The sequence below is a fragment of the Calypte anna genome, chromosome 17 (genome assembly GCF_003957555.1).
Source record: "Calypte anna isolate BGI_N300 chromosome 17, bCalAnn1_v1.p, whole genome shotgun sequence".
NCBI classification, from domain to species: Eukaryota; Metazoa; Chordata; class Aves; order Apodiformes; family Trochilidae; genus Calypte; species Calypte anna.
In genome coordinates, this window is record NC_044262.1 from 95739 (window position 1) to 120828 (window position 25090).

The 25090-nt window shown below is 38.6% G+C and overlaps 1 protein-coding gene across 7 annotated transcripts in view; it reads left to right on the forward strand.

The window, feature by feature from the left end:
- Positions 1–2223: 2223 nt before the first annotated feature.
- Positions 2224–25090, forward strand: part of TNC (tenascin C) — a 63093-nt gene continuing 40226 nt past the window's right edge. The window contains exons 1-2 of one of the 7 annotated variants that reach the window (XM_030461315.1): positions 2224–2403; positions 24218–24810. In XM_030461315.1, coding sequence (XP_030317175.1) covers positions 24348–24810 — 463 coding nt within the window. In that variant the 5' untranslated portion in view covers positions 2224–2403; positions 24218–24347. Of the gene's footprint in view, positions 2404–7651; positions 7707–13797; positions 13818–13843; positions 13861–24217; positions 24811–25090 lie in introns of those variants that run through there. The other 6 variants (XM_030461310.1, XM_030461314.1, XM_030461312.1 and 3 more) reach the window with 6 other exon arrangements.

Below are 25090 nucleotides of genomic sequence, written 5' to 3' on the forward strand. Positions count from 1 at the left end.
TGTTTCATTTCACATCCAGTTTTTGGCCTTGAGTTTTAATTGAATTTCACAAGACTGTATAACTGGAGGACAGGTAATGTAGGCTGCTATCAGTGTGGTCATGAGGATATTCTAAAAATTAGACAAAAAAATTGTAGAATTAACAAGTGTCAGGATATAGCCCCATTGCCTATGAGACTGGTGAAAATATCTAGAACAAGATTTAAGCAATCAGCAATTAAAGCAAATCTGATTCCTTTACCAAGGAGCATTTCTGAGCCTCTTTCCAATAGTCCTATTCTTCTCTTAGGGTCTCACTGCTATGAAACACAGCATGTCAAAAAAATTAAAACAGAAATTGGAAATGTGTGCTCCTAACTGGCTGATACAGATGCGTTACTGATTTTACTAAAATTTTTAGTCTGTGTTTTTTGAACACTTCTGTAATTGGTTTGAGAAACAGCATGAGTTGGAAAAACAATTTGTAAAGACTGCTACGAGGGCTTCCTTTTCTTGTTTTTTTTTCCCCATTTTTATTTTCATTGTAGTTTATTTCAAAATAACTAAAATTTGTGCCATGTGCTGAGGAAGGGAGCTCAACATGAGCTCAGTGATATTATTAGACAGATGAAAATATACACATGGGGTCCATGTTCTGTATGAAAGCCACAGAAAAGAAAATGTCAGTATTTCAAGTGAGCAAAACAGCTCTACATTTTATTGAGGCTAAAAATAAGGATTCTAAAATGGTAATTCCAAATCTCAGGGTAAGGAATTCTCCTGTACTTTTCTAAACGTGTAGGATGGGCCAAATTTTCCTTGTACTGCTGTGCAGAAAAAGGAAAAATATCCTGAAAATTTTGTGTGAGTCTGTGAAGCCTTGGAAATGCCAGCTTGGAGGAGATATGCTCAAAAAGAAACATGACGAGAAAGCCTCAGGCAACCAACACTTATCCTTACAGAGTATCTTTGTTCCTGTAGAATCCTATTACTTTACCAGTGGGATCTGTCCCATAAACCCTTGGAATCCAGTGAGCAATGGTTTGTGTTTTCAGTGTCTTCAGAGGTGTTCAAGTAAGTCTTGCTTTCTAAATCAGAGTGTGATTTCATCCTAGAAATAGACCTCAAAATTAAAAATTAATCTCTGTCTCCCCCTGTGCCGGTGCTCTCCTGTCCCTCCCCCACACCAATATGAAAACCACTAACGAAAACCAAACCAGCAGTGGGCAAGGGAGAGGCAGATTTGTGGTATGAGTTAGGAGGGAGATCAGTGTTAATGAGACACCTTGAACTAGGAGCTTTAACTGAGCTTTTTTCCACAAGCCTGAGGCTCAAGGGTAATCAGAGGCAGCAATCAGCCCCAAAAAGGTCCCAGATGAGTGCTCTGTGTGTCACTGATAGCTCTGGGATGAGAAGAAGGGGGAATGTACTGACTCAGAAACCAAAAGCCTCACAATAGTGGCTGGATTATCTTTACACACACACAGCCTGGTAATCCATTTTTATTAGATCTTAGAAGAAAGGGAATCCCTTCTGTGTCTGTCATCTGTTTGTTTATTTATTTATATTAGAAAGAATCAGGCTGAGTCTCTGCTCACTGAACTAGATTTTTCTCTTGATTTCTCCACATTTCTCCCTACAATTCTTGAGAGCAGAAGGATTGGAAGAGAGTGCGAAGGAGATCACAAGCTTGAAAATGTAAGGACTTGCCAGATTCCCAGTTTGTGTAAAACTGAATTTTTCAATTAATTCCAGTGGAGTGATGTTGATATATGGTATTTGCAAATTACACCCATTATTTTCAGTAGGAGTTTCTGGAACTGGAATCCTGCTCGTGATTCCTCTGATCTTTTTTGAGTTTGTTACTCTTTCACAATGTGAAAATAATGGAGATGAGGGGATTAAAACTCCTGATAATGTACTCAGCTGCTGCTGTAAGGAAAATATTCTGCTTTCTGAGTCATTTGCCCTGAGCTGACTTTTTTTTAATGGTTCAGGGGTTTCCTTCTTTAGCCATAAATTGCACGCAAATTCTTTTCTGTATGTGTGCCTGTGTATGACAGTGTGTGGATGTGAGTGTGCATGTGTGTCTTTCAGAAGCTAAGCCAAAGAGAGAGGCTGTTCCTTTAAAGCAAAACTGGAAAAAAAAATGCCTTCAGGCGTCCTATTACAGTGGAATGAGCCAACGATCAGGATTTGCTGCTCAGCTATATAAACCCAGCAGAAACTGGCTGATCAGACCAGTTTGCCTTACTGTCAAACCTTTCTGTCTTTCACACACTCGCATGCAAAATTAGACAACACAACTTCGCTGAGTTTTGACAGGACTGCAACCGAGTCAGAAGCTGAGAGCTGACTTTAACATCGTATTTATTTTATGGAGACTTCTCACAACGGGGTCTAATCTCTGTCAGAGTCTGTAAGGTAAGTCTGCTTCCTTTCTGAGTAAAAAAATGAGCTCTTCTCTCACACAAGTTTGTGATGACACTTTTCTGTTATGAGCCCCATGACCTTTGATCTGAATAGTCAGCATCTTATTAGTGAATATTTTTTAGTTGGAGCATGCCTTCCTTTAGATTGTCTTTGTCCAGTGTAATAATACCGTAAGAAATTATTTCAATGACATCAGTCTGATTCAATGAATGAATGAAGGATGGGTTAGTTGAATGTTGGACATGTACAGAAACAAAGGGAGAAACCTAATTGACATATTTGGGCTTTCCTCTTAACTGCTGAAGTAACACAAACGTTTCCCCCATCCCCACCTTACATACCAGACTAAATCCAGTCACAATTCTTAAACCTTGCAGGTAACTCCTCCTTATGCTGTTGTGTATGACTTGAAAAGTGCCAGGCCCTTTTCAGTTTTAGTTTGCTGCCTGCACACTTCTTTGCACTGAAGCCTTTGTCACCTTCCTCCTTCCTCCACCCTCCCCCACTGGGCTCCAGTTTCTTTTAGAAGTATGGTAACATTAGTCTGCAGGGGGGAGCAAAGCACAAAGGAAGATTAAACTAGTATCTTATTACTGGTACTTAAATGGGTGGGTTCTGGGGAATCAGGGGGTGAAATTCTCCATTATCATGGAAAAAATGGACATTTGCTTTACAGTGTGTCTTAACTATTTGCTCCTTTTTTCACTGTGATTTTCTGCATGACTGTGTATGCGCTTACCAGTCAGGCTCAAATTGGCTTAGTATAGAGAAGCTGACTGGGAGGAGGTGATTGCACTTAGCTTCATTTAGGAGTTAAGCCCATTTATTCAAAACTTTGTGTTACATCACCTTTGCAGAGTTTTCCTATTCTGATTTGCTCTCTGGCTACTAGGAGATGTTTTTTGTCAGTTATACTAAACTTCTGAAAAGTCTGTATTGCACTACGTTGGAGAAAGGTATGTTCAGATTAAAATGGTGACAAGTCCTCTTGCACAGTGGAGACATTATAAAATTAAAAGGAATTATAAAAAATACAAAATATTTACAAAATTTTTCTTAGTGAAAAAAAAAGGAAACCAATGAGGTGCATGAAATTCCATGGACTATATGAAAACTCTTGGTTTTGTCACCATGTTGTCTTTGTTTTCCTCTTTCAGTTTATTATTATTTTAAAAATATTAAATAATGGGAACTAATTTATACACCATTATAGGTAATTGTTTATTTTTTTTTATGTTGGAGTTGTGCATTTGCCTTTTAAAGGTGTAAAATCTTAAGGTAGCTGTAATTCAAGAATGATCTGGACAGAGGGGCCAGTAACAATTCTTTGAATCCTAGGAAGACTTGCAGAAAAGTGTAATGATGTCATCTGTTTTTTTTTTCTTACTGATAAAGGGGATGCAGGATCAAATGTTTGGTCAGATTAAATTGTTTAGCCAAAAGAAGAGAATTCCCTGGCAGCAAAATTTGAAAGTACTTGCAAAGAGTTCTGAGGGTGTTCCCTGTGCATTCCCTTGGCACCACTGCTCAGGAAAGGTTGCCCAGCTGAACAGACCAGGGCAATGATCAGCTGCAAGGAGCAGAGTGAGGAGGATGCTGTTCAAGGGACTGCTTGCCACCACTGTCAGTGACTTTATCAAGAGTCATTATCCTCAGCAAATGTTATTTTTTTTTCTTTTATTTTTTCCCCTTAATTTTATCCTCTGGGTTGCTTAAGCCCAGAGAAAATTCTTTGCAAGTTCCTGTCCTTTCTCCTAGAACTATAATGACTTTATCAGTGTTTCCAAAGCTCAAGAGGAGCCAAAGGATTTGCTGGTAAGTGTGCACCCTGCATGTTAGAAAGCCATATTTCAATTGTAGAAGAAACTGATATTCTGCTGAAGAAATCTCATCCAGGTACCTTGTGGTCATAGGCATATGAAAAAGGAACCAACCAGCTGCAATTCTCCCATTGAAATAATGATGCTAGAAGTTACTGAGAATATGCCTACCTCAAGGCTTAGAAGTGCTTCACAAAAATTGAGTAACTGTGTTAGTTGGAGTTTTTTCATTTATGGAAATTTATACTTTCCTTCAGTCATAGCTCTCTAAGACTGGATCTTTTCTCTTTGGTATTCATTTAAACGTAACTATGATGCTGCTAAAGCAGCATGTCAAAAGGTGTTTGAAATTCAGATCAGGTGATTTTTTATGTATTCTTGCTTTTTATAAAATATCTAAAAAAAGCCAAAGACTATTAATGTATGAAGATGTTCTTACTTGCTGTAAAGAGACTGTCAAAATCTGTTCTTTCAATATTGTTTCACTTTTTGATAAGAAAATGAGATTGGGCCATAGAGTCTGTGTTTCTTTGGACTTTGTCAACCTTCTGAAGAGAGAGGCAGAACTGAGAAGCAAGTGTGAGTTTGAAAGGATGATGCTTTGAAGCCAGAGCTTTAACCCTTTCATCTCTCCTGGTAAAACAATTTGAAATACTAGACCTACATATGCAATTTTTCTGTCATTTTCCTCACACAACAGAACAGCTGTTCATCTAGATTTGAAGGGTGTATTCAGAGGTTTGAGTGGTCCTAATTGGCAATGAAGTGTACTGGATTGTATAATAGTTGTCTGGTGTAAATCCATGTCCCACACTGGCAAATCCATAAAGGAAAAGCAGTGTTTGTCCTGTGGAATATTTCAGTTTATGAACCTTGGTATCTGTCTAGGTTGAACATTATATTTGGAAGTAAGGGTGACTGCAGAGGGTGGTGTCTGCTTCATTATCAGATACAGATTTACCTGTCCTATATATGTCACGTATGTCACAACATGAGAAATTCAGAGTGGCTAAAAATTATTTAAATTTGAAGCCTGTGACTTGATATATTCCTCCTTGGACACATGCCATCATGTCTGCTAAGCTTGAAGGGCTGTAGACAGTTTTAATGTCCAGTGTCTCATAAAGCTGTAAGCTAAGAAATGCATGATTTATATCATTAGAAAGCATAGAGATCTCAGCTTTCCAACCATAAAAAGATATTTGTTTTCAACGGTGGCAATTTGAGATATTGGGCTTTAAAACTGTGCTCTGATTTAGCAACATGCACTTTCTCAGACTTAATTTCTGGTGTGAATTTAACACACCCGTCTCAAAGACTGATCTCTCTTAACAAGTGGCTATAATCTACAGAAGTCTGAAACTGCTGGAAAACATAATAGCTCCCTGTAGTCGTTTTAAGGAAGTTGATGATGCAATATTACAGCAAAATCATTGTTACTTGAGTTACTAAGGAAAATAGCAATTGGAATGAATTAAGTTAATGAGTGTATTTTTCATCACTCAGGCTCAGAAATACACAAAACCAGTGCAAGCAATTGTAGGATGAGCAACTGGCAAATTCTGGACAGGAAACATCATAATCTGAGATCAAGAGCTGAAAAATAAAGGATATGCACAGATCACTTAGGAGTTTATAAAGTAATTTAATTCATTAATCCACCTGATATCAAAACGGACTTTGTTGTCCATAGATTCTATATGTTTTATGTAGGAGTTTATTAGAAGTTGATAATGATGTTACTACTGCTGGAGCATTTTAGGGACCTGTTGTATTAGAAAGAGTGAATAAACAAAACAAATGATGCTCTCTGCCACGAAGAGCTTACACTTGCCATTATTAGCTGCTCAGAAAAGTTCCTTGTGTTGTGAACAGAAAACAAGTAGGAAAAGGGAGTTCTGTAAAGAATAGGATTACCGAAAAGAAGGAAAACAAACAACCCCAAGAGATAATCTTGAGCTGTCTCAGTTCCCACTGAGTTCTGGGGTTTATACAAGTGTGAAACTTCCCCTAACTCAGTGCTTACAGTCCACTCATGCATTTGACTCTCTGTCCAGTCTGAGCTGAAGTTAGATGCCTTCCACATGTGGGAAAAGTTAAAAACTGGGCATTCTTCCAGTTAGTGGAATCTTTCAATGTATGATGTAACTAAACTGCAGACTGGACGTACTGTGGAGAATTCAGAATGGGATCTTGCCTGACAAGAGATGTCTCTTGATCCAACAGAAAGTGTTCAGACATTGAAAGAAGGAATATAATAGGGATCCTTCTTCTAAAAGTACCAAGTCTAAATAACTTCGTGTCTCTTAAGCACTGACAGGAATGATACACATGCCTTTTTCACTAGACATGGCCTTCATGTAGAATTTTACAGCATTCCTGTATAGATCATTTCTCTACTTCTCTCCTATATACTGCCTTTCCTGTTGCTGGCAAAAAAGCAGCAAAAAATCCACTATAGCTTCAGTGAGTATATTTGGATGTAGACTTTAAAGAATAATAGTTAGCATGCTTTATAGCTTTATAAACAAATATGAGATTTTTCTGTTCAGGTTGTATTCAATAAGAATAACTTTCCATTTATGTTTTTATGTTCCTTACACAGGAGTCAGTCACTGAAGATAAATTCATCCTCAGCTGATCTTTTTGCAAGAAATTTCTCCAGTTTCACATCCTTAACTGTCTTGCCACCGTAGTTTCAATTAAACTAAGGTGGGATTTTGCCAAGTTTTCAGAACTTTCAGCTAGAGTCCCTGTGTACAAATAGCCTGTGGCATTCTGTATTCTTTTGGTAGGGTAGAACAACCTTGCCAAGTTTGCATTCAGTCATCCATCACATATTAGCCTACTGGAGGTCCATTCTTTCCTAGCAATAGGGGAGCTCTGCTTCCTACTTAGAAAGATTACTCACACAGAAAGCTCTTTCCCCAGAACCAGAACCACACAGGGAAGAGAAAGGAAGCATTCTTCAATTCATACAAGCTCTTGGTTTCCAAACTCTTGACAAAAATGATATTGTTGCGTGCTTAGAAAACATATTCTTTTTAGTAATTGAGTAGAAAGTACAGGGTAGTAGAATAGAAATCTTCAGTATAGATTTTAGTACAATTGGTTGAATCACAGGCACAACAAAGATCCATTGTAGTAGTCTGCCTCTTCCCAGCATTGGCTCTATGTGCACAGATACTGGCCCAGATTCTCAAAGGAGTCTGAAATTGGTTGCCTGGGGAAAGACTACAGAAAGGATTTTGCCTTCAATTAAGTACTTGAGCATTGCCTTACCACAAGATGCACCAGAACGTGATAAGCTCATGAACATAAAATTACAAATGTTGTCTTATGGGATTAGGATATTAACCACTATATTAATCTAAACAGCCTTGCTGTTTCTCTAAATGTATGCTCTTTTACTCCATTCTAGCAGCACAAGGGGGATGCAAACATCATCTTCTGAGGATCCATGAAAACTACAAGGTGAGAGACCTTCCCTGTGCATCCTTTAGAACTGGGTAAATAGTTATTTACACCATTAATAAGCTCGTGCTTGAAAGGATTTAAAAAAAAAAAAAAAGAAAAAAAAAAAAAGGGGGTTCAGTTTTCATTCCCAAGAAATCAAAAGACCTAGAAACAGACAGGTTTTGTCAATCAGGTTTGTGCTTGTCTCAAAGACAGTATGCAGGGCTTGCAGGTGAGAGAGCCAACTGTGAGATAAATTCTCTTGTGGCTGTGGTCTTTTGTCTCCCTGGTGTGATGAAAAGCCTTTATTTGGACAGGAAAGATTAATTTTCAGTATGTGATGCACACTTCAGTATAAGAGCTTCATGGTTATCTTCTTTCTTGGCCTGGCATGATCTCCTTTTGTTAGAAGTTTGTCAGTTTGTTAGGCTTTCAAAAGGAGCTCAGCTTCTACTTTCACTGGTTCTTTGTTTTTACTGGTTCTTTGGAAAGTCAGCCTCTTTCAGATGGGCTGAATCTTCCTAAATAGTTTCTCTGTCCTGTGTGACAAGGGTTTATGCCAAGAAAGATAAAAAGGTAGCTTGTGGTGTGTAGGAAATCCTTTCCTCTTAGTGAGATACAGTGTAATGCATCCTTTTCCTTTTCTTGTGGTTTGTACTTCCCTTCTCCATTGCTTGTACTACAGAAATTCAAGTCTGACTCAGAATGAATGCTGCACATGGTGGAGTACAAGTCAAATGACAACAGGGTGCATATTAAGGGAAAGGTCTTGGATAATTTTTCTTATTGAAGTATCTTGGCAAAGTAAATAGTCTCCAGGAAAAAAATGCTGGCATTTTCCATGGTGAACCCTCCTTATGAATGTCCTATCTGTTTTTCCATTTTGGTGGCCAAGTGTTTATAAGGGGATATAACATCTCCAGGCCAGAAAATTTATATTTCCACTGCCAAGAGTTAGTTATGATGTAGACTTAGACACTTTACAGGTTAGCAATTCAAGAACAGTGATCTAGCACTACAAGTGCTGCAGTAGCAGGTTTGACAGAAAGAATGCAGGATCAAGACAGAGGACCATTCTCAAATGCATTTGACATTCTTTGTACTTTGACATCCTTAGACTGTTATTTCATACACTGTTTATTTGCCTTAGTAGTAGTACACTGGGATTCCATATGATCACTGGCAGAAGTGAGGAACTCTGGTCTACTACCAGCCAGCTGTGTTTCCCCAGCACTGGACTTGGTTCCTCAACTCTTGTATTGTTCAAAACCCAGTGTCACTATTCCATCTCTGTTGTTCAGAAGCCCTGTGATCAGGTATTGTAATGCCAGGTCAGTGCTGAGGAAAGCCATTTTGGACACTGTTAATTTGCTTTGTTTTAGTGTGGGGATCCCTCTAAATTTGGGTATGATTATCTTTCCACATTACTAATGGTCCTGCTAGCACTATTCAAATGGGTGGTCTCATGTAAGAAAAAGGAACTGATCTTGAATTAATACAGTGCTTTCCAGGCTGTGCCTGACTTTTTGTAAAACTTCAGTTGCTCAGAACAAGGGTAGAAACCTTTGAACTGAGTTTATTTCTGTGAATTCATAGAAAAGTCACACAATGTAAGAAAAGTGCCATTCCCATAAATGGAAATATATATATATCCTATATATCCTATAATACTCTATCCAAATAACTTTTTAATATGTCCTGCTACACTGACAAAAAGGGATTCTTTGTGAAAATTGACATCATAATGTCAAACTTCTGTGGTTTCATCTGGGCATTTTTTTTTTCTGATAATGTAAACAATTGTTATTTTACCTTTACATGGGATGTTGAATATGCTTATACTACGCCTATTTCATATTGCCTTGTTTACTAGAGACATCTTTTTGCAGAGGAGGCTTTGGCCTGATCTGACTTGGTTTGTGCTTATATAGGTCAGGAGTAATGCTCATGGAGTAACATGGGGATAAAACCAGTCTGACAGAGAGAAAATTAGAATCCACTGAGGTTTTTTTTCATGCACAGAGTGGCATGTCATTGTCTGCATTATTCCTTGTCTAGATCACTTCAGCTTGCATTTCTGAGGGATGGTTTTCTACTATGCAGACTTCAGAGGCTGCCAGCCAGATTCTCATATGAGAAAACTGCATTGATTTCACTGGAGATCGGTTGCTGGATAATTTGAGCTTCATGTCCCTTCTTTTATTCCACAGCTCAAATTATTGTCAGCTAGGATGTTAACACAGACAGGTCTCAAGTCACTGTGTGTTAAAAGAAAATAAGGTCAGAGCACTCTTGGTGGAGGTCTCTCAAGTCTCCCATTAATGTAACAGTGCCTGATTTGTTGACATTTGAAGCAGCAATGCAGATTTTTGTCCAAGTTCAGTCACCGTTGCTACTAATCTCTTGCTTGGGGCTGTGTATATGGCTTTATTTTCCATTACATAAGTGCTCCCGCTTTACATTAGAACACTGAGAAACATCCTCAGATTGGACTTTTTAAAAGCAGTCTCCTCTCTTTTTCCAAATACTTTGCACTCAGTTTGTTTCATATTTTGTGAACCTAATTTATATTTACTTGCCAAATACATTTTGGCAAATCAACCTTGCTAAGCCATGGTTGATTTCACTCCATCTTCTCTCATAATTATATATTTTGCTCTGCTTAGGTTTTACCACCCTACCCTAGGTTGCCGAAGATACAAAGTCTTGATGCTACCACATCTGACAGAACGAGGCCAAGCAGATATCTTGCCTGGGGGCTATTACTGGAAGTCAGATTTCAAGGAACTCCTTCTGTGGCCTAGTGTGTTAGAAAAATGTGCACATTCCTGCACATTCATGATGCTAGTACCAAGGACAGAGGAGCTCTGGCAGAGAAGAAAAGCTGCCCAAGTAAACTTATAATTGCTTTAAAATAAAGGGGATGGGTGCCCATGTGTTTCCCCAGCTCAAGCTGACTACCTAAGTTTGTTCATGACTGGAGGCATGTAAAATTATTTCTGATCTCCAGGAATAGTTTAGGCTTTTATGGCTGAGTTCTGAGACTTTTTTTTTTTCTTTTTTCTTTTAGAGATGTCATTTTCAGAGGCTGCATAACTACATGGTTGATTTAAAGTCAAATTACAAACTGCAGGCTAATTACCACAGTGAATACTGAAAGTATCCTGCTGACCAGTATAATCTGTAACAATTTATACTTAAACATTTTAATTTTTTTAATTCCAATGCACATGTAAATTATTTGTGTTCTTAATTACACCACTGTAATTAAAACAGAGTAATTCCACATCACTTCCCTCTGTATGTGATATTCCTTCAGCTAATATCACTTTTAAGTATAGAAAAATTGTGATGCTGGGGGCATGGAGTAGAATTTTGTCTAACTTATTCCTTCTGATGTCCAGGAGAAATTAAAAAAACAGCTTCCTTGGAGGTACTGTACAGAGTAATGCGGTCTCCCTGTGCTTAGCCTATTCACTTGTATACTGTGTATTTATTGAATATGTCAATAATTTGTGGTTCTTCAGAATGCAAAGATCCTATTTATTACTGCGTCATTTTCACAGATATTTTTGGTAGGTTTATTAATTCAGCACATATATATATATGTATATTTATAACGTATTTTACAGCAGTTTATTTATTCGCCTATTCATATTATATTTATCAAGACTATTGATGATTGCTCTCCTATCTCATTATCTGCAGAAAAGCTTTATATTTTGATATCTCAGTTGTGAACTTTAGGGACAAATGTGACTGTCCAGGCCCCTATACTCAGAACTGGCTGCTGCTTTATTCTTAGTCACTCTTGCTCGGTGTGAAAGGAGTGGGAAGAAAATTCAGAGGTCCTGAATTTCTACTCTTCCCATCTCATCCCAAAACTATCTAGAACTCTGTGAAATGGAATGTGGAAAACCTACAGGTGGTTTTCAAAGAAACACTATGGAGAAGGGTCTGGAAATGAAGCAGAGCTTTGCATGTGGAATGAACTTAAGTTGCTGTGATTCATGCAAAAAACAACACAAATCTCATAGTTTGAAATAGCATCAGTACAGCCCTCAAAATAATTCAAATTGAAGTCTCTAGTGTCTATCCAGAAAATAATGAGCTCCTGACAAAGTGTAATTTGGCAAAGAAACTTTCCAAAGACAAGTTTAGAAAACTGTAGATCTTTTCCAGCTGTCTATGCTATGAGGAGGAAAAAGCCATGAAAGTAAGTGAATGCTTTTGCTATTAGAAAAGGCTTTATTAAAAGGTACAGTACATACTAGAGGCAAGAGTAAATTCTGCTGAGATTATGCACAAACTTTGCTTTTGCTGTAAAAGGGTTTTTTTATATTGTAAAAGACACTAATCTAGGCTTCAGTGTCTGCAGCAGCACTGCTGTGGTCCTGATTCCATTGCACATTTAACAGTCCAGAGCTCCACATATGGCTTCAGAAATGAACGTGTAAAACTCACTTCTGTGCTCTGAATGCAAAAAGGAGTTTCAATGGGAAACTAAGCAAATGGAAGGTGTGAACACCACCGCCCCCCCCCCTTTCTTCTTTCCATGGAGTTCTTCTGAGACGACCCATTTATACAGTTCTGCTTCTGTTTTTAGAACAGCAGTGGTTTTTCTGAATCCTTTGCTTTTGTTGCTGATGTGTCCTGCTGTTTCTAATCCAGTTTTTGTCTAGGCTGTATCTGCCAGTGCCTTTTTTCTTCCAGCTCTGAAATCTCCAGTAAGAACAGAGATTGCTTTGCAGAAGTGAGAAGAAAAAGTATTTAACAGATGCATAGTCCTGTCTTTTTTTTTCCTCTCAAGTTTGTAGCAAATTGCTCTACTTGGCTGATTGCTGTGCTGCCTGCCATGAGCCTGAATGCAGCTCAAAAGCACCCCACTGACCTGCTTGTTTTATTTCTCCTTTCTGAGTTCCCATTTCCAGAAACTGATGTTGAAGAGTCCGAGCTCTTAAGAAAAACAAACCCCAAGGACAGACCCAATTCCCTGTAAACTTGAGCCCAATTCCCTGAAACCTTGTGCCTTATCTCAGTCACTGGGAGCTAGACCAGATGGGGTTGGTGCTAATTCTACATAGCTCTCTTCAAATTCTATTTCACTCTCTCTCTCTCTTTTTTTTTTTTTCTTTTACTTTATATGTAACATGTCTGAATAATCTGTTCCATGGGCTGAGCTGCATGGAGTCTTTACTCCCTGTCTGAAAGCATAAATATCTTCAGTTGTGTAAAAGTAGATGTTGCTACACAACAGTGGATGCAGCTCATCATGGAGGAAGATTGTGTGTATATGTGTGTGAGAATGACTCCTTTAATTTCAAAAATGTCTGGAAACTATTCTAGATGTAAGGGCATTTTGTACATGCAAGTTAATTAACTGGAGCCATGTATTTTCTTTCAGTTGCATATATTTTTCTCAATTTTTCTGGTGAGTTTCTCTGTGGGTTTTGTTAACCGTATGATTTATTTCCCCGGATTCATCATCTTATTCTGGCAATTGCTTGGTACATCCTATGTTTTAGCTTCAGAATAAGTCTTCAATTTTCTATTGTTACTCTAGAATTTCAAGTGGTTGTGTAGTTATCTGCATATTTGCTACACATCTCTGGTCAGATTTTCTTGTTCAATCCAAAAGAGATTTCCCTGTCTATGATTCTTTTTCTCCCTTTTATTGCAGGGTATAACACTCCAATTCCTTGCTTTCTATTTATGTATTCTTGGCAGTTTCATAACACTCTTCAGGAAGATGTTTAATTATGAAAATCAGGATTTGGCAGTATCTTATCTGGGAGATCCTTAAAATACTTAATTCATCAAGAAATATATTCCCCCTGTGAGGTTTTACCAGTAGATAAACCAAGACACACCAGATGATTTAGAAAATAATTCCAGTGCTGGAATGAGTTTTAGTCTTCCGTTCTAACCACAAGACCACAATGTTAGTCCCCAGATTGTGAGCACTTTCTGGAGTCTTTGCTGAGAGCACATGGTTCTGCAGCAACTGCACATCCAGCTCAAATAAGTCAGCCCTATTTAGCTTCATTTTTCTTCTTACAGTTCAGAAGACTCTGAGATGGCAGACTCTTGGCTGGGAAGCTGTTTTTCTAGGCCTGGGGAATCAACTCAGTAAGAGACCTCTTCATTATTCCCTTTGCAGTTTTACTCTAAGGTAACATTCAGTGCCCCACCAGCCCATGAAACAATAGCTCCCAGATCAACATATTCTTTGGCTGCACTGTATCTCACTTAATCTCAAACTTTATTTCCATTTTGGCTTTTGCATCAGTCATCAGTAGACTCCCTGGTAAGTCCATTTTACAGGTCATATTCCCTATTTTCATAAAAGGGATTCTCTACTCTCCAGGAAGATCCATCCTCACAACACCACTAGGCAAGGCTCTGTAGAAGAGCAGAAACCAGCTTCATCCTCATATACCTGTCATCATCTTGGGCATGTTCCTGCAGGGCAAAGCTGGAAGATACTCCTTTTCTTATGTTGTCTGAGTACCGGAACCCAAATCACACCAACAGACAAGCCACTGTTGGATGTGCTAGATGAAATATGTTAAAATAATTTCTCCAAATGCACATTTATGTTTTTTTTTAAGCTCAGCGTTCAGAATTCCCCTGTTTCACATAATAAAAGAAATAGATATAATTTGTAAAAAAAAAAGCCTGTGCATTTTATAGAGACAGATTTTAATTTCCTGGGCTTTGCTTCTCAAAGGCAGAAAGAAGCAGCAACATAAACTATATGCGACATGTCTTCAGTAAACTTTCAGTTTGCATTATTTCCTTGAATTCACTCAGCAGCATCCTTTTTACATAATCTTATCTTCATTTTGCCTCAAATACAACTATATTTTTTAAAAAGCAATGCAGATACATATTTTAGCTGCTGTGAGTCACTGGAGTGCTTCAGGTTAAATTCACCAGCTGATCTAACATGCTTTGTCAGAAAACAGAATTGGAGTTGGCTAGTAGACCACAACAGTACAATCAAATAAGAAAACAGAGAAATCTGTAGTATCTGTCTCCTCTGCTTCCCTATCTCCTCCCCAGCTCTTCTTTCTTCTCTTTTCCCAGTCTTTTGAGATGTTCATTTCACACCTTGAGCCAAGGTAGTTTCCAGCCAACTATGCTGGGGAGTGTGTGTGAGGGATTCTTATTACCTATCAGTCATTACAATTCTTTTTTGTATAATAAGCAGGGCTTGCATGGCAAACAGAGAAATCAGTGTCCTCACATATGACAGTCAGCAGGTAGGTAATTGGACAATGAGGTGGGCATTAACAAAAAGTTCTTTGGCTCTTGGGCCACTATTTGCTAAGTATCTTGCTACCTGAAAACTCAGTATGGTGTCTAATGGTGTTTTAAAATGCACTGAGGTGTCTCTCTTCCCCATGGGCACATCTCAGCACTTCTCAAAGTGTATATGAATATAAGATCAATTCTCCCTCTGTTTCTGTCCTGGAGTGAAGAAGAAAATGAGCACTTTCATAATGTTTTTCATGTAGTAATTGAAGTCCAGGCTGCTCTGTGTTTTATTATAAAAAGGAAGTTGAAGAAATATTTGAAGTGGTTATTGTTTAAAAAATTCCATTTTGTTCTAAGCAAGCCATAGCAGAAAAATTACTGGTTTCAAAGATGTCCTCAGAATTGTTTTTCAGGGTAGAATGAAATTTCTTCTTGAGAAAGAACAAACCCTGAAGCACTGCTGACTGTATTTTAGTTTTCTTCTTGTTGAGTTTTCAGAACTGAATGAAAAATGGCATCTTTCAGTGACCAAATATGTGTTGTGGGAAAGCATTCAACCAGTTACGCAGTTTAAAAGAACCATGCTCTCTTTATAGAACCAACCTTTATGTGTCTGGTTACTAAGACATACAGTAGAGAGGACAGGGAAACACTGAATAATGAAATAATTCAGAATGAGAGAAAGAGGTTGTTTTTTTTTCTCTTATAGGGGATCACTATTGCCAACAAGTAACTAATTTGAAATAATGTAATTCTAATAAGTAAATGTATTTCAGGTATCTTGCTGTTTATAGTTATTTTTGAGTGCTTACAGATAAAGAGGTGCAAAACAACTCAAGCTTTGCTCTTGTTAGACTTCCCTATCTAAAATCACCTTGGAGGTGTGTCCTGCAAGGGAAATTATTAAAGATTTATTTATAACTTACCCTCTCCCTGCTGTCAAAACTGAGCTGGTGTTCCTGACACGTAAGGTCTAGTACAAAGCATTACAAAAGTTGTCTGAGCTGCAGGACAGCTGGTTGTCTTCAAGTCAAATGAAAACAGGAACAAAAATTCAGTGTTTTGATAAGGATTTCACTAGTGCAGAAGAAAGGTGCTGTGTCTCTCCAGCAGTGAGAGACATAGGTTGGCTTCTGGGAGGCTTGTGCTGTGTGAATAGTGCACTGTGTTCCTTCAAGGGGAAGTCTGCCACAGAGATGTGTATAACTGGTATCTGTCATAGGGTTGGGTCTGTAGAAAATCTGAAAATAGATTAAGACCTTTGTTCTGTCATCTGAGAACAATGAATCCCTATTTCTTCACTTCTCAGTTCTGCCTGAAGTTGTTTTTTGAAGACCCTTCCTTTGTGAGTTTAATCAGATGCTTGATAACAGAAAAAGGCTTGCTAACTAGCCTGAGGTACAAAGAAGCCCCTTCAGTGGAACACATGACCTCATCCACAGGATTACTCTATCACTTGAATACAGACTCCATCGCACACCCAAAATAAATGTTGGGCTCCATTAGCAGTGAAGTGCTTCATTCACCTCCATTCGGCAGGGCATATGCTTTGCCAATGTCTTCCTCAGTCAGTGGAATTAAACATGTATGGAAATTCAGCACAAGAGACAGATTTTCCTGGTCACAAATAGCCTGCCCTACATTCAAAAGCTGCTGGCTAGATCCTGCCTTTGGGCCGCTGCACTCCTGGAACCCTGGCACAGGTTTGCAGTTGTAGAGCAAGCCTGGTTTTTGCTCACAGCTCCCATTGTCTGCCTTGGTTTTGTTGGGTACTCAGAGCCTTGGCAGCCAGGAGCTAGCTCTGGGAATGCTTGTGGGGTCACACGCAGCAGTCTCAAAATTAACCCTTTGCCAGAAGGTGGCATGCATCCCTCTCTAATGTACAAGAGATTGTACGTTGTTTTGCTTATTTTCTCTCAGGGTTCCTTGCACCTAAGTCTGGAGACCATCAATACCCTCAGGATACCATTTTTGTAGGTAGTGCTGAGGAGGTATGTGGATTTCTGCTCCTGAGCTTTGAAATCTCAGTCTGAGTGTAAAGACAAAACTTGTGTTGATTCTGTCAGTGAAGAGCAGGACGTGGAGAGCAGTGCAACCTCAAACCCTGCACACTCTTCCTGGACATGGTATAGCAACAGAGACATTATGGTCTTCAAGAAAAGGCAAGAAAAGCTTCTGCAATTGATGAAGTCAAGTTAACCAAAAAGACAAGATCCTGCCAAGTTACAAGCTGGAGGCATATTTGCTATAAGCCCATTGTCTGGAGTCATGTGAATGCTGAAAGGCAATACATCTGAACTCACTGAGATGTATCCCTTATTTGTTTCTAAGTATCCACACTTAACAGTATATTATATAGGAGATGAAACACTGAGTTACTAGTATGGTCTGGTTAATTCTGCATGAAATCACTCAGCAATTCATTCATTTTGAACTAAGATAATTTTACTAATTCTGGTGGTTTGAAAAATGCGTCCTTTGTTTAGGATTGGATCTCTTCCTGAGTTTGTCTGGCTTGATACAACTATTATATTGTATCAAGCTCTTCTGATACCTGCTAGTGGGACAAGATGTTACAAACCCTTGTTCTTCAGGTTCTCCAGTTAATACTCATTTTGATTAAGTGAGAGTTAAAGCTGTCATGACAGCATCATGTTACAATACATGCTGTGCCTTGACATTTGTTTAAGGGACAGCAGGCTGCCTTTTTAGCCTGAATATAGCTTTGAAGTTATCTGCAGGAGGCAACATTCAGGGACAGTGGCCCCACACACATCCTTCAGGAGTAGTGTCTGGGCAGTGGGCAGAGAAGGTGGTGTGCAGGTTCTGCCTTCTTTGCCACTCTGCACTTCTCACCTGCCCCAACAATGGATAGCTCCTCATGGTAAAATAAAGCTGAAGTACATACATGCATTAGGACACAACCTCCAGTATGAAGATCATAGAACTTAAGCAGAAAAATTGGAAGCAGGGGAAGTCTTTTACATAGGGGTAAATTGCAGAATCTCTCTAGAGGAACAATAGGAAACACAGAAATTTAGTAATTTAATCTTGTTATTTGCACTTAAGGGTACAAAACTTCTATTGACTTAAAAGAAATCAGGATGGTAAATGACTTGGTTAAACTGATTCCAGAAATTAGGAATGACCTCAGATCTCACAAGTCCCAGCACAATGCCATTTTCACACACCCGGCTCTCCTCTGAGTTCTTGCTCCTTTGCTCTTGATGGAATAGCAATAGCAGCAGTACTATGCTGAGGCAGAATTTTTTTGTTTTTCTCATCATCAGCCAAGGTAATTCCTAAGAAACATAAATCAAAAGTCTTTATGAAACTGGAAGGTACCTCTTGATTGTTGAATTCAATATCCTGTTATTGCAGAGGCCTCTTCACATAATCTGTTTTTCGCTTCAGTTTAATTGTGACAAGTTTTCAGCCATTATTTTCTCCTGTCTGTAACTCTTCCAGCTGACTTAATTTTTCATTTAATTCATGAGATTTGCATATTGTATTTAATACTTAGTTGATCAAAGTTGTTATACTGGGAGACAACCAGCTTTGATCTCTGAACTTTTGCTCTTCATTGAAAAACAGTCAAACTCTTTGTTTAGTTTGGAAAGGTCTGTTCTCTCCCTGATATCCTGAACAAAGATAGACCTAGAGAGATTTTCCATGGCTAAGAGTACAAAACTTTTGAAACATAGTAGTTTATAGTGGAATAATCATGCTAATTTAGCTCAAACTAGTTCCTGTATGACAGAAAGCTTAGTTTCTCATGGGGCTTCTTTTATGTTTTTCATTCAGAATTTACCGTGGCTGTTTCACATTTTTATGGACATTGGCTTCAGTAGGTTATTTTTCCTTCCCCTTTTGTGGCACTGTCATGATGATAGCTTTGAAATATGGGTCTTTTAAAATTCTATATTGTACACAAAACAACTAATTAAAATTCCTTTCAAAGCAGCCTGGGCAAAGCCCTGTCTATATGCTGCTTTACAGCCAAGGTAAAATCGGTGGAGGCTAAAATTAATCTAAATGGTTTTATTTTAAAATCATGTGTACAGGAAATGCTTGTGTTTGAATTGCTGCCATGGGACTCAGCCAAGCTGAATCAGCTCTGTCAGTCTTACAGTGGTTAAAATTTTGCTTAAAATCCAGAGGCTTCTTGAAGCCTGGGTATCTTGATGTGTCTCAGTTTTCCATATTTAAAATGAGGAATCAATGCTTTGTTTGCTACCATAACAATCTTTTGGAAAAAAGGCCTCCTTGCACACCTAGAGCATGCAGGCATGATGCCATGGAGCTCAAAGGTGCTTTAAAACTTCCCAGTTCATTCCTCTCTGCTTCTTTCTCCATGCAGAGATTGTCACAGAGGCTGTTTTCTTCCTCTTTTTCACCACTGTTGGACATCTTTAGACACCAAGACCTTGTTGGTTAGTGCCTTTTTTTCCTTTTAACTTCCACAAATACATTCCCTCTGTAGATCTGGAGCACAATGGGGTGGCAAATGTTTTCAAATTATTACCTTCCTATTTTGTGATTTATAAAAGGGGGTTGGAGAGTGGTTGCTGTGTTTGGATCTGTTTTTGTTTGTGGGTTTTCCAGATGTGATATATAGAAAAGTGTAGAAGCTGTGCAGGATTTTTTTTTAATTTGTGAAGTGGCTGAGAAAGTAGAAATGAAGTTGTCTGGATATATATTAGAGACCAATCTTCACAGTGCAACTTGGGAACTGGATGGATTACAGTTTATCGCACTGTATTTTATGTTAAAACTTTTGAGAATGAGGGAATCGGCTTCTTTCTTTCCTCTCTGACAGTTATGATAGTCTTTTCAGTTCTTCATGCAGTTAGTTTAAAACTTTAAAGAAAATTTCTGAACTATTAGTATTTCCATTTGGAGCTGCACATCCCAAGGAAGTATTTGGATCTATGGTTTCTAATTTGTGTTAAATACTTGCATCGTTTCTTTGCACACCCCTTCTCAGTAAGGCTTGGGGGGGGAGCATAATGGATTTTCTGAATTACTCTAGATTTGGCTGCCTTCTTTTTAGAATGAATAAAATATAAATAAAAAAGAAGGGAAAAAACCCAACAAAAAAACCAATTCGGCATTGATCACTTTTGCTGGAAAGATTTACTGACTTTTTAGAACTGTTTCGAATTTCTGTTCTCCACTGTGATTTAATGTAGTCTGACCTACCCTGAATATCCCTGCTGATTCCTTTCCTTGTTGGAATGAGAAATGGAAAGAAAATTATTTGCTGTAGTTATGAATGTATGGAAACAACAGTGAAAGATGATGGAGTCAGAACTGTTGATGTGTTGGCCTGCTATGTCAAAACTTTCAACTCCCCTTTCCCAGTTTCTCGCTTTAAGAACATTTCAGTTCATTTCAGACTCTATCTATCTGTGTTTGAGAAGATGCCTGGTGTCTCAAGAGTCACATGCTCTTGGCAAATCTGTGTTAGAACTTTTTCTTTAAAAAATTACATCTTTTGAAGCCCTGCCTCGTAAAAACACACTGTGGCTGACAGTTTCTGTATTAATCCCCTGCAATAGCACTGCTTGCATTCCTTGTAGAAAACGCTCAGATTCCATGTGTTTGCAAAGAGGGAGTATTACCAGGCCAAGTTCCTAATGTTGCTCTTTAGTCTGTATGGAAATAGATAAAGCAAAGAACACTATGATAGCATGATGCCAGGGCTGACACCCATGTACTGCTGGATATCTCAGCCTTGAGGGAACAGATGGCCAGATCATGCATTGGTGAGAACTCTTGAAACATGAAGTTTCTTCATTTAACATATCGCAGAAAACCATTTTGGGGTTAGCAGTTAACAAGCCTGAAAATGCTTTGTGATTTCTTTGGAGAGCTATGTCACTTCTACAACCAGATCATACTCTGTCAGAATCTAGCCCATTGCTACTGATGTGCAGATATTAAAAAGATCTACTTGAATCCAACATATTCTGACAATATTTGATCCCTCCTGCTCTAATGTTAGAACTCTCTGTTTAGAGAGGAATTGTTTTCTTTTTTCTCCTTTTTGTTTTTCCTTATCTTCTTTAAATCTAATTTCCAAGTTATGACATTTAAAGGGTGCCAGAGGAAATCTAATCACCTTCTGCTTCCTTTAAGAAGGACAGCTGAGATGCTTTTTAACACCTCCAGTTCTTCATTGCTGCAATCTGTTTGATTAAAATTACACAGGGTTCTTATTTGCATATTTATTGCTCTACATCCCCACAAATCATCTCACAATTCTGCCAGTCCTGAATTTGCAAGAGAGATTAGAGTGGTACACTAGAACTTTAAACTATGCAAACATTAATTTAGTTTTTCACACCTTCTGGTTTTGAGTAAATATATCTTTGAGGAATGAAAATATTCGTATTTTACTTTTGCTTAGTATTCCCTGGGAGTCAGGATTCCTGGGGTTTTTTTCAAGATTGATTGAAAATTTTCTATTAAGAAACAAATTTCTAATGGAATGGAAAGTCCCTGAAAAAGCTTCCATGTCAAGATGGGGGACAATAATCCAAACATTTTTTTCAGCTTTTGATAGCCAGGCTGTGATGTTTTTACAGATCCTCAGGTGAAAAGTCTGCAGTGAAATAAAATTTATTCCTTTCCTTTGTGCTATTGATAGTCCCTCTAATTTCCACCACATATTAAGAGTATCACCAAGTAGTGGTTAGGATTTTAAGGAAAGATTTTCTATCACAACAAATAGAGAGACTGGAACCTCTATCCTGGGCACCTAGACCAACAGTTTCGTATGTGTTTCTTATTAAGTTTATGTGCCCTAAAGATCTTGACCAATTTGAAAAAAAATACACTTAAGATGATAGCAGGTGCATCCAGTGTTAGTGACTGAAGGTTTCATTGCTCAGAAAATTCTGTCTTGCAGGAAGTGACTCCTGAGCAAGGAGATTTAAGATGTGTGAGAGGCCTCAGCACTTTTTGTTATTATTTATATTGTGGTTGTGCCTAAGAGAAGAGGCATAGGCTCTCCAGTGTGAGGTGTCATGCAAGGAGAGAAGTAAAAATGTCTTGCCCACTGAGGGTGATGGCCATGGGCAGATGCCAGTGATCAGACTGGGAGAACAGGAGCTGCTAGACTTTATCGTTCTGCATGACAAGCAGAATACTTTGCAGATGAAACACATAATAATTGCCAAGATTTTTTAAGCAATTGTGTTGTTGTCAGAGCAGCAGGGAGACATAGGGTCACGGCTGATAAGGATGAGCAGTATTCCATGTTAGACAAACTGCTTGTAAAAATTGAAATTTTTTTTGGTCATACAAGCCTCTCTCAACATATCTGGGGGATATGCTACAAACACCACCCAGCTCCTTTTATTTGTATTACAGCAAGGCCAAACTCATGATTAAAAGGATCATCACCTTTTGCATACTCTTTGCTGGGAGACTTTTAGGTAAATAATCCTGTAGCTGATGTCTGCAGAGAAAAAACAGAGAATGTCTCCAAGAGGCAGACTCAAAATGCAATCTGTATGAACTGTTCTGAAGGCGGATAGTGGGGAAAGGTGAAGAAACAACAGAGCCTGACAGTTGCTGTGGCTTCCATTTCTCTCTAGAATGGCCTACTCCTGGGTGGTCCATTGTGGTCTGACCTGTTGTTTAGATATGTTAGAGATGGGAGTTGGAAAGAAGGATGTAATCTTTGATCTTCCAGCCAAAAATATGGCTGATGTATAAATAATTGTATGAAGGTGTTTTGTTTCGTAGATCTCAAATCTAGGAGCAGAGCTCAGCTAAGCATGCTGGGTCCTTGGCAGATCAGATGAGAAACACCTGAACTGAATGAGCTCAGACACCACACTAGGTGTCCAAAGAGAGGACACAGATCAGACATTGAGGAATACTGCTTCTAAACTACCACAATTCTTCTTCATAAACTTCTAAAGCATTTTAGCCAAGATACATATCTTCCACGATAATCTGTTGACTGAGAGGTTTGGCTGACTCATGCAATGAGTATCTAGTAAAAGTAATGGTGTTCATGTTGCTTTCATCATAGTGAAAGGGACAGTGGCTTCTTGTCATAAGGCTTTTCATTTTCCAGGTGTATTAAAAGTTAAAAATCACAGTATCATCATAAAATTATATACAAACCTACATCAGCAGAAAAAAATGACAAGCAATTTCCTTAGTTTAGGCAAGACCCATATAGTTGTAGGCTGGGATTTACAAAAACTCTTAGCAAACTGCTGCTCATCTTCCACTAAATTTCAATGAGAATTAGATGCAGAGCTGCTCTGAGCTTTTTCCATTTTCCATTAATGATGCATCTGTCAAGAAGCCTGTCCCTTAAATAGCTATATGAGGATTAGACACCAATTTTAGCCATATAATCTTAGGGCAAAAAGTGCAGAGCACATGAATTTTCCTTACATGGAAAGTAGCTTGTAAACCCCAAGTGGGAGAATTTGAGAGTAAAATCCTACTTCAAATACTGCTTTATGAGTTGGCAACCCTGTTTAGAGGTTGGTCTGAGTCATAAATGAGACCTGGACCATGTCTGTCTCTGGTTAATAGATACCTTGTGATTTTTTTCTAGTGCAGACAAGAGTTGCCGACATATTTGAACAAGTGAGTTAAGTCTTAGAAATCACTTAAAGTTGAAGTCTTTTCACTGACAAGAAGCCTCCACTGCTGCCTGTTTACATTTGATTTATTCCCCAATGAAAAGGGGTGAAGTTCACTCTTTGTTAACTCAACATTGCCTACAAAATTTTCACTTCAGTAAAGTGTCTGATGTGTTATTGTTTCTCTTTAACAAAAGCAGCTGTTATGGCATGAGAAAAAATGATCTCTACATCTTGGGGGAAGTGGAAGAAACAATTCTTCCATCTGACAAGTGAATTATCATCAAAACTGTGGTGTTTAGACAACAAATTACTTTTGGCTCTATTACTGCTATTTCATGAGATTACAACTAGTTAAACCATATAAACATTTAACCAAGCTTTTTAGAAATAGAAAGAAAACAAATGCTAAAATGACATTTATTAAGTGCACTTCTTTAGTTTATTTAGTCAGCCCATCAGCTACTCTTGATTGTCACTGTACATGCTGAATGGCTGATTCTGCATGGAAGTCAATAGATGTCTTTCAGCTTCCCTGTCTAATATAATTTGAAAAAAAAGATGTATGGACTGAGGAGGAAAAGGAAATACTGAATCCTTTTGGTGGAGAGTGTAGCTGCAGTTCATCCCTAATGCTGCTCTTTCTTCTTTTAGGCAACAAGTGTGTCAGGAAGGGAAAAGATATCTGACCTGCTTTGAACTGGCTCCCCAATTTCTGCTTGAGACTACAAAGGCCAAACATATATAAGACTCTGTCAGCTTTGGAAAGGAATTAAACACCACAATGAGGCTCTTCAACCAGGTTTTGGCCTTTGCAATCTTAGCTTTGCTGTACCAACATGTCAGTGGTGGACTCATCAAGCGTATTATCCGTCAGAAGCGGGAGACTGGGTTAAACGTGACCTTGCCAGAAGATAATCAGCCAGTGGTTTTTAACCATGTCTACAACATTAAGCTGCCTGTTGGCTCCCTTTGCTCTGTGGATCTGGATACAGCAAGTGGTGACTCAGACCTGAAGGCAGAAATTGAGCCCATCAAGAATTACGAGGACCACACAGTGAACGAGGGGAACCAGATTGTCTTCACACACCGTATTAATATTCCCCGCCAGGCTTGTGGCTGTGCAGCTGCCCCAGACATTAAGGATCTGCTGAGCAGACTAGAGGAGCTGGAGGGGCTGGTATCCTCCCTACGGGAGCAATGTGCCAGTGGGGCTGGATGCTGTCCTAATTCCCAGGCAGTAGAAGGTAAGGCAGACTGGGGAACTGCCGTTGGGAAAATTCATGTGCTGGCTATAGACCTTGTTTAGAGTAGATAATCAAATCTGTTTCAAGAATGAGCAAAAGTCAACCTGTTAAATTTGAAACATAATCAAAACTGGGAATATATTTGGCCAGCTTGCAAGATAGTCTCATTCACAATTTTATGAATCTGAGGATCAGAAGTCTGTTAGGACTGCTCTGTAATGGTGGCACTGAGCATCTTCAGCACCTGGGCATGGTGGCAATCTGTGTTGGAGTTAAGATT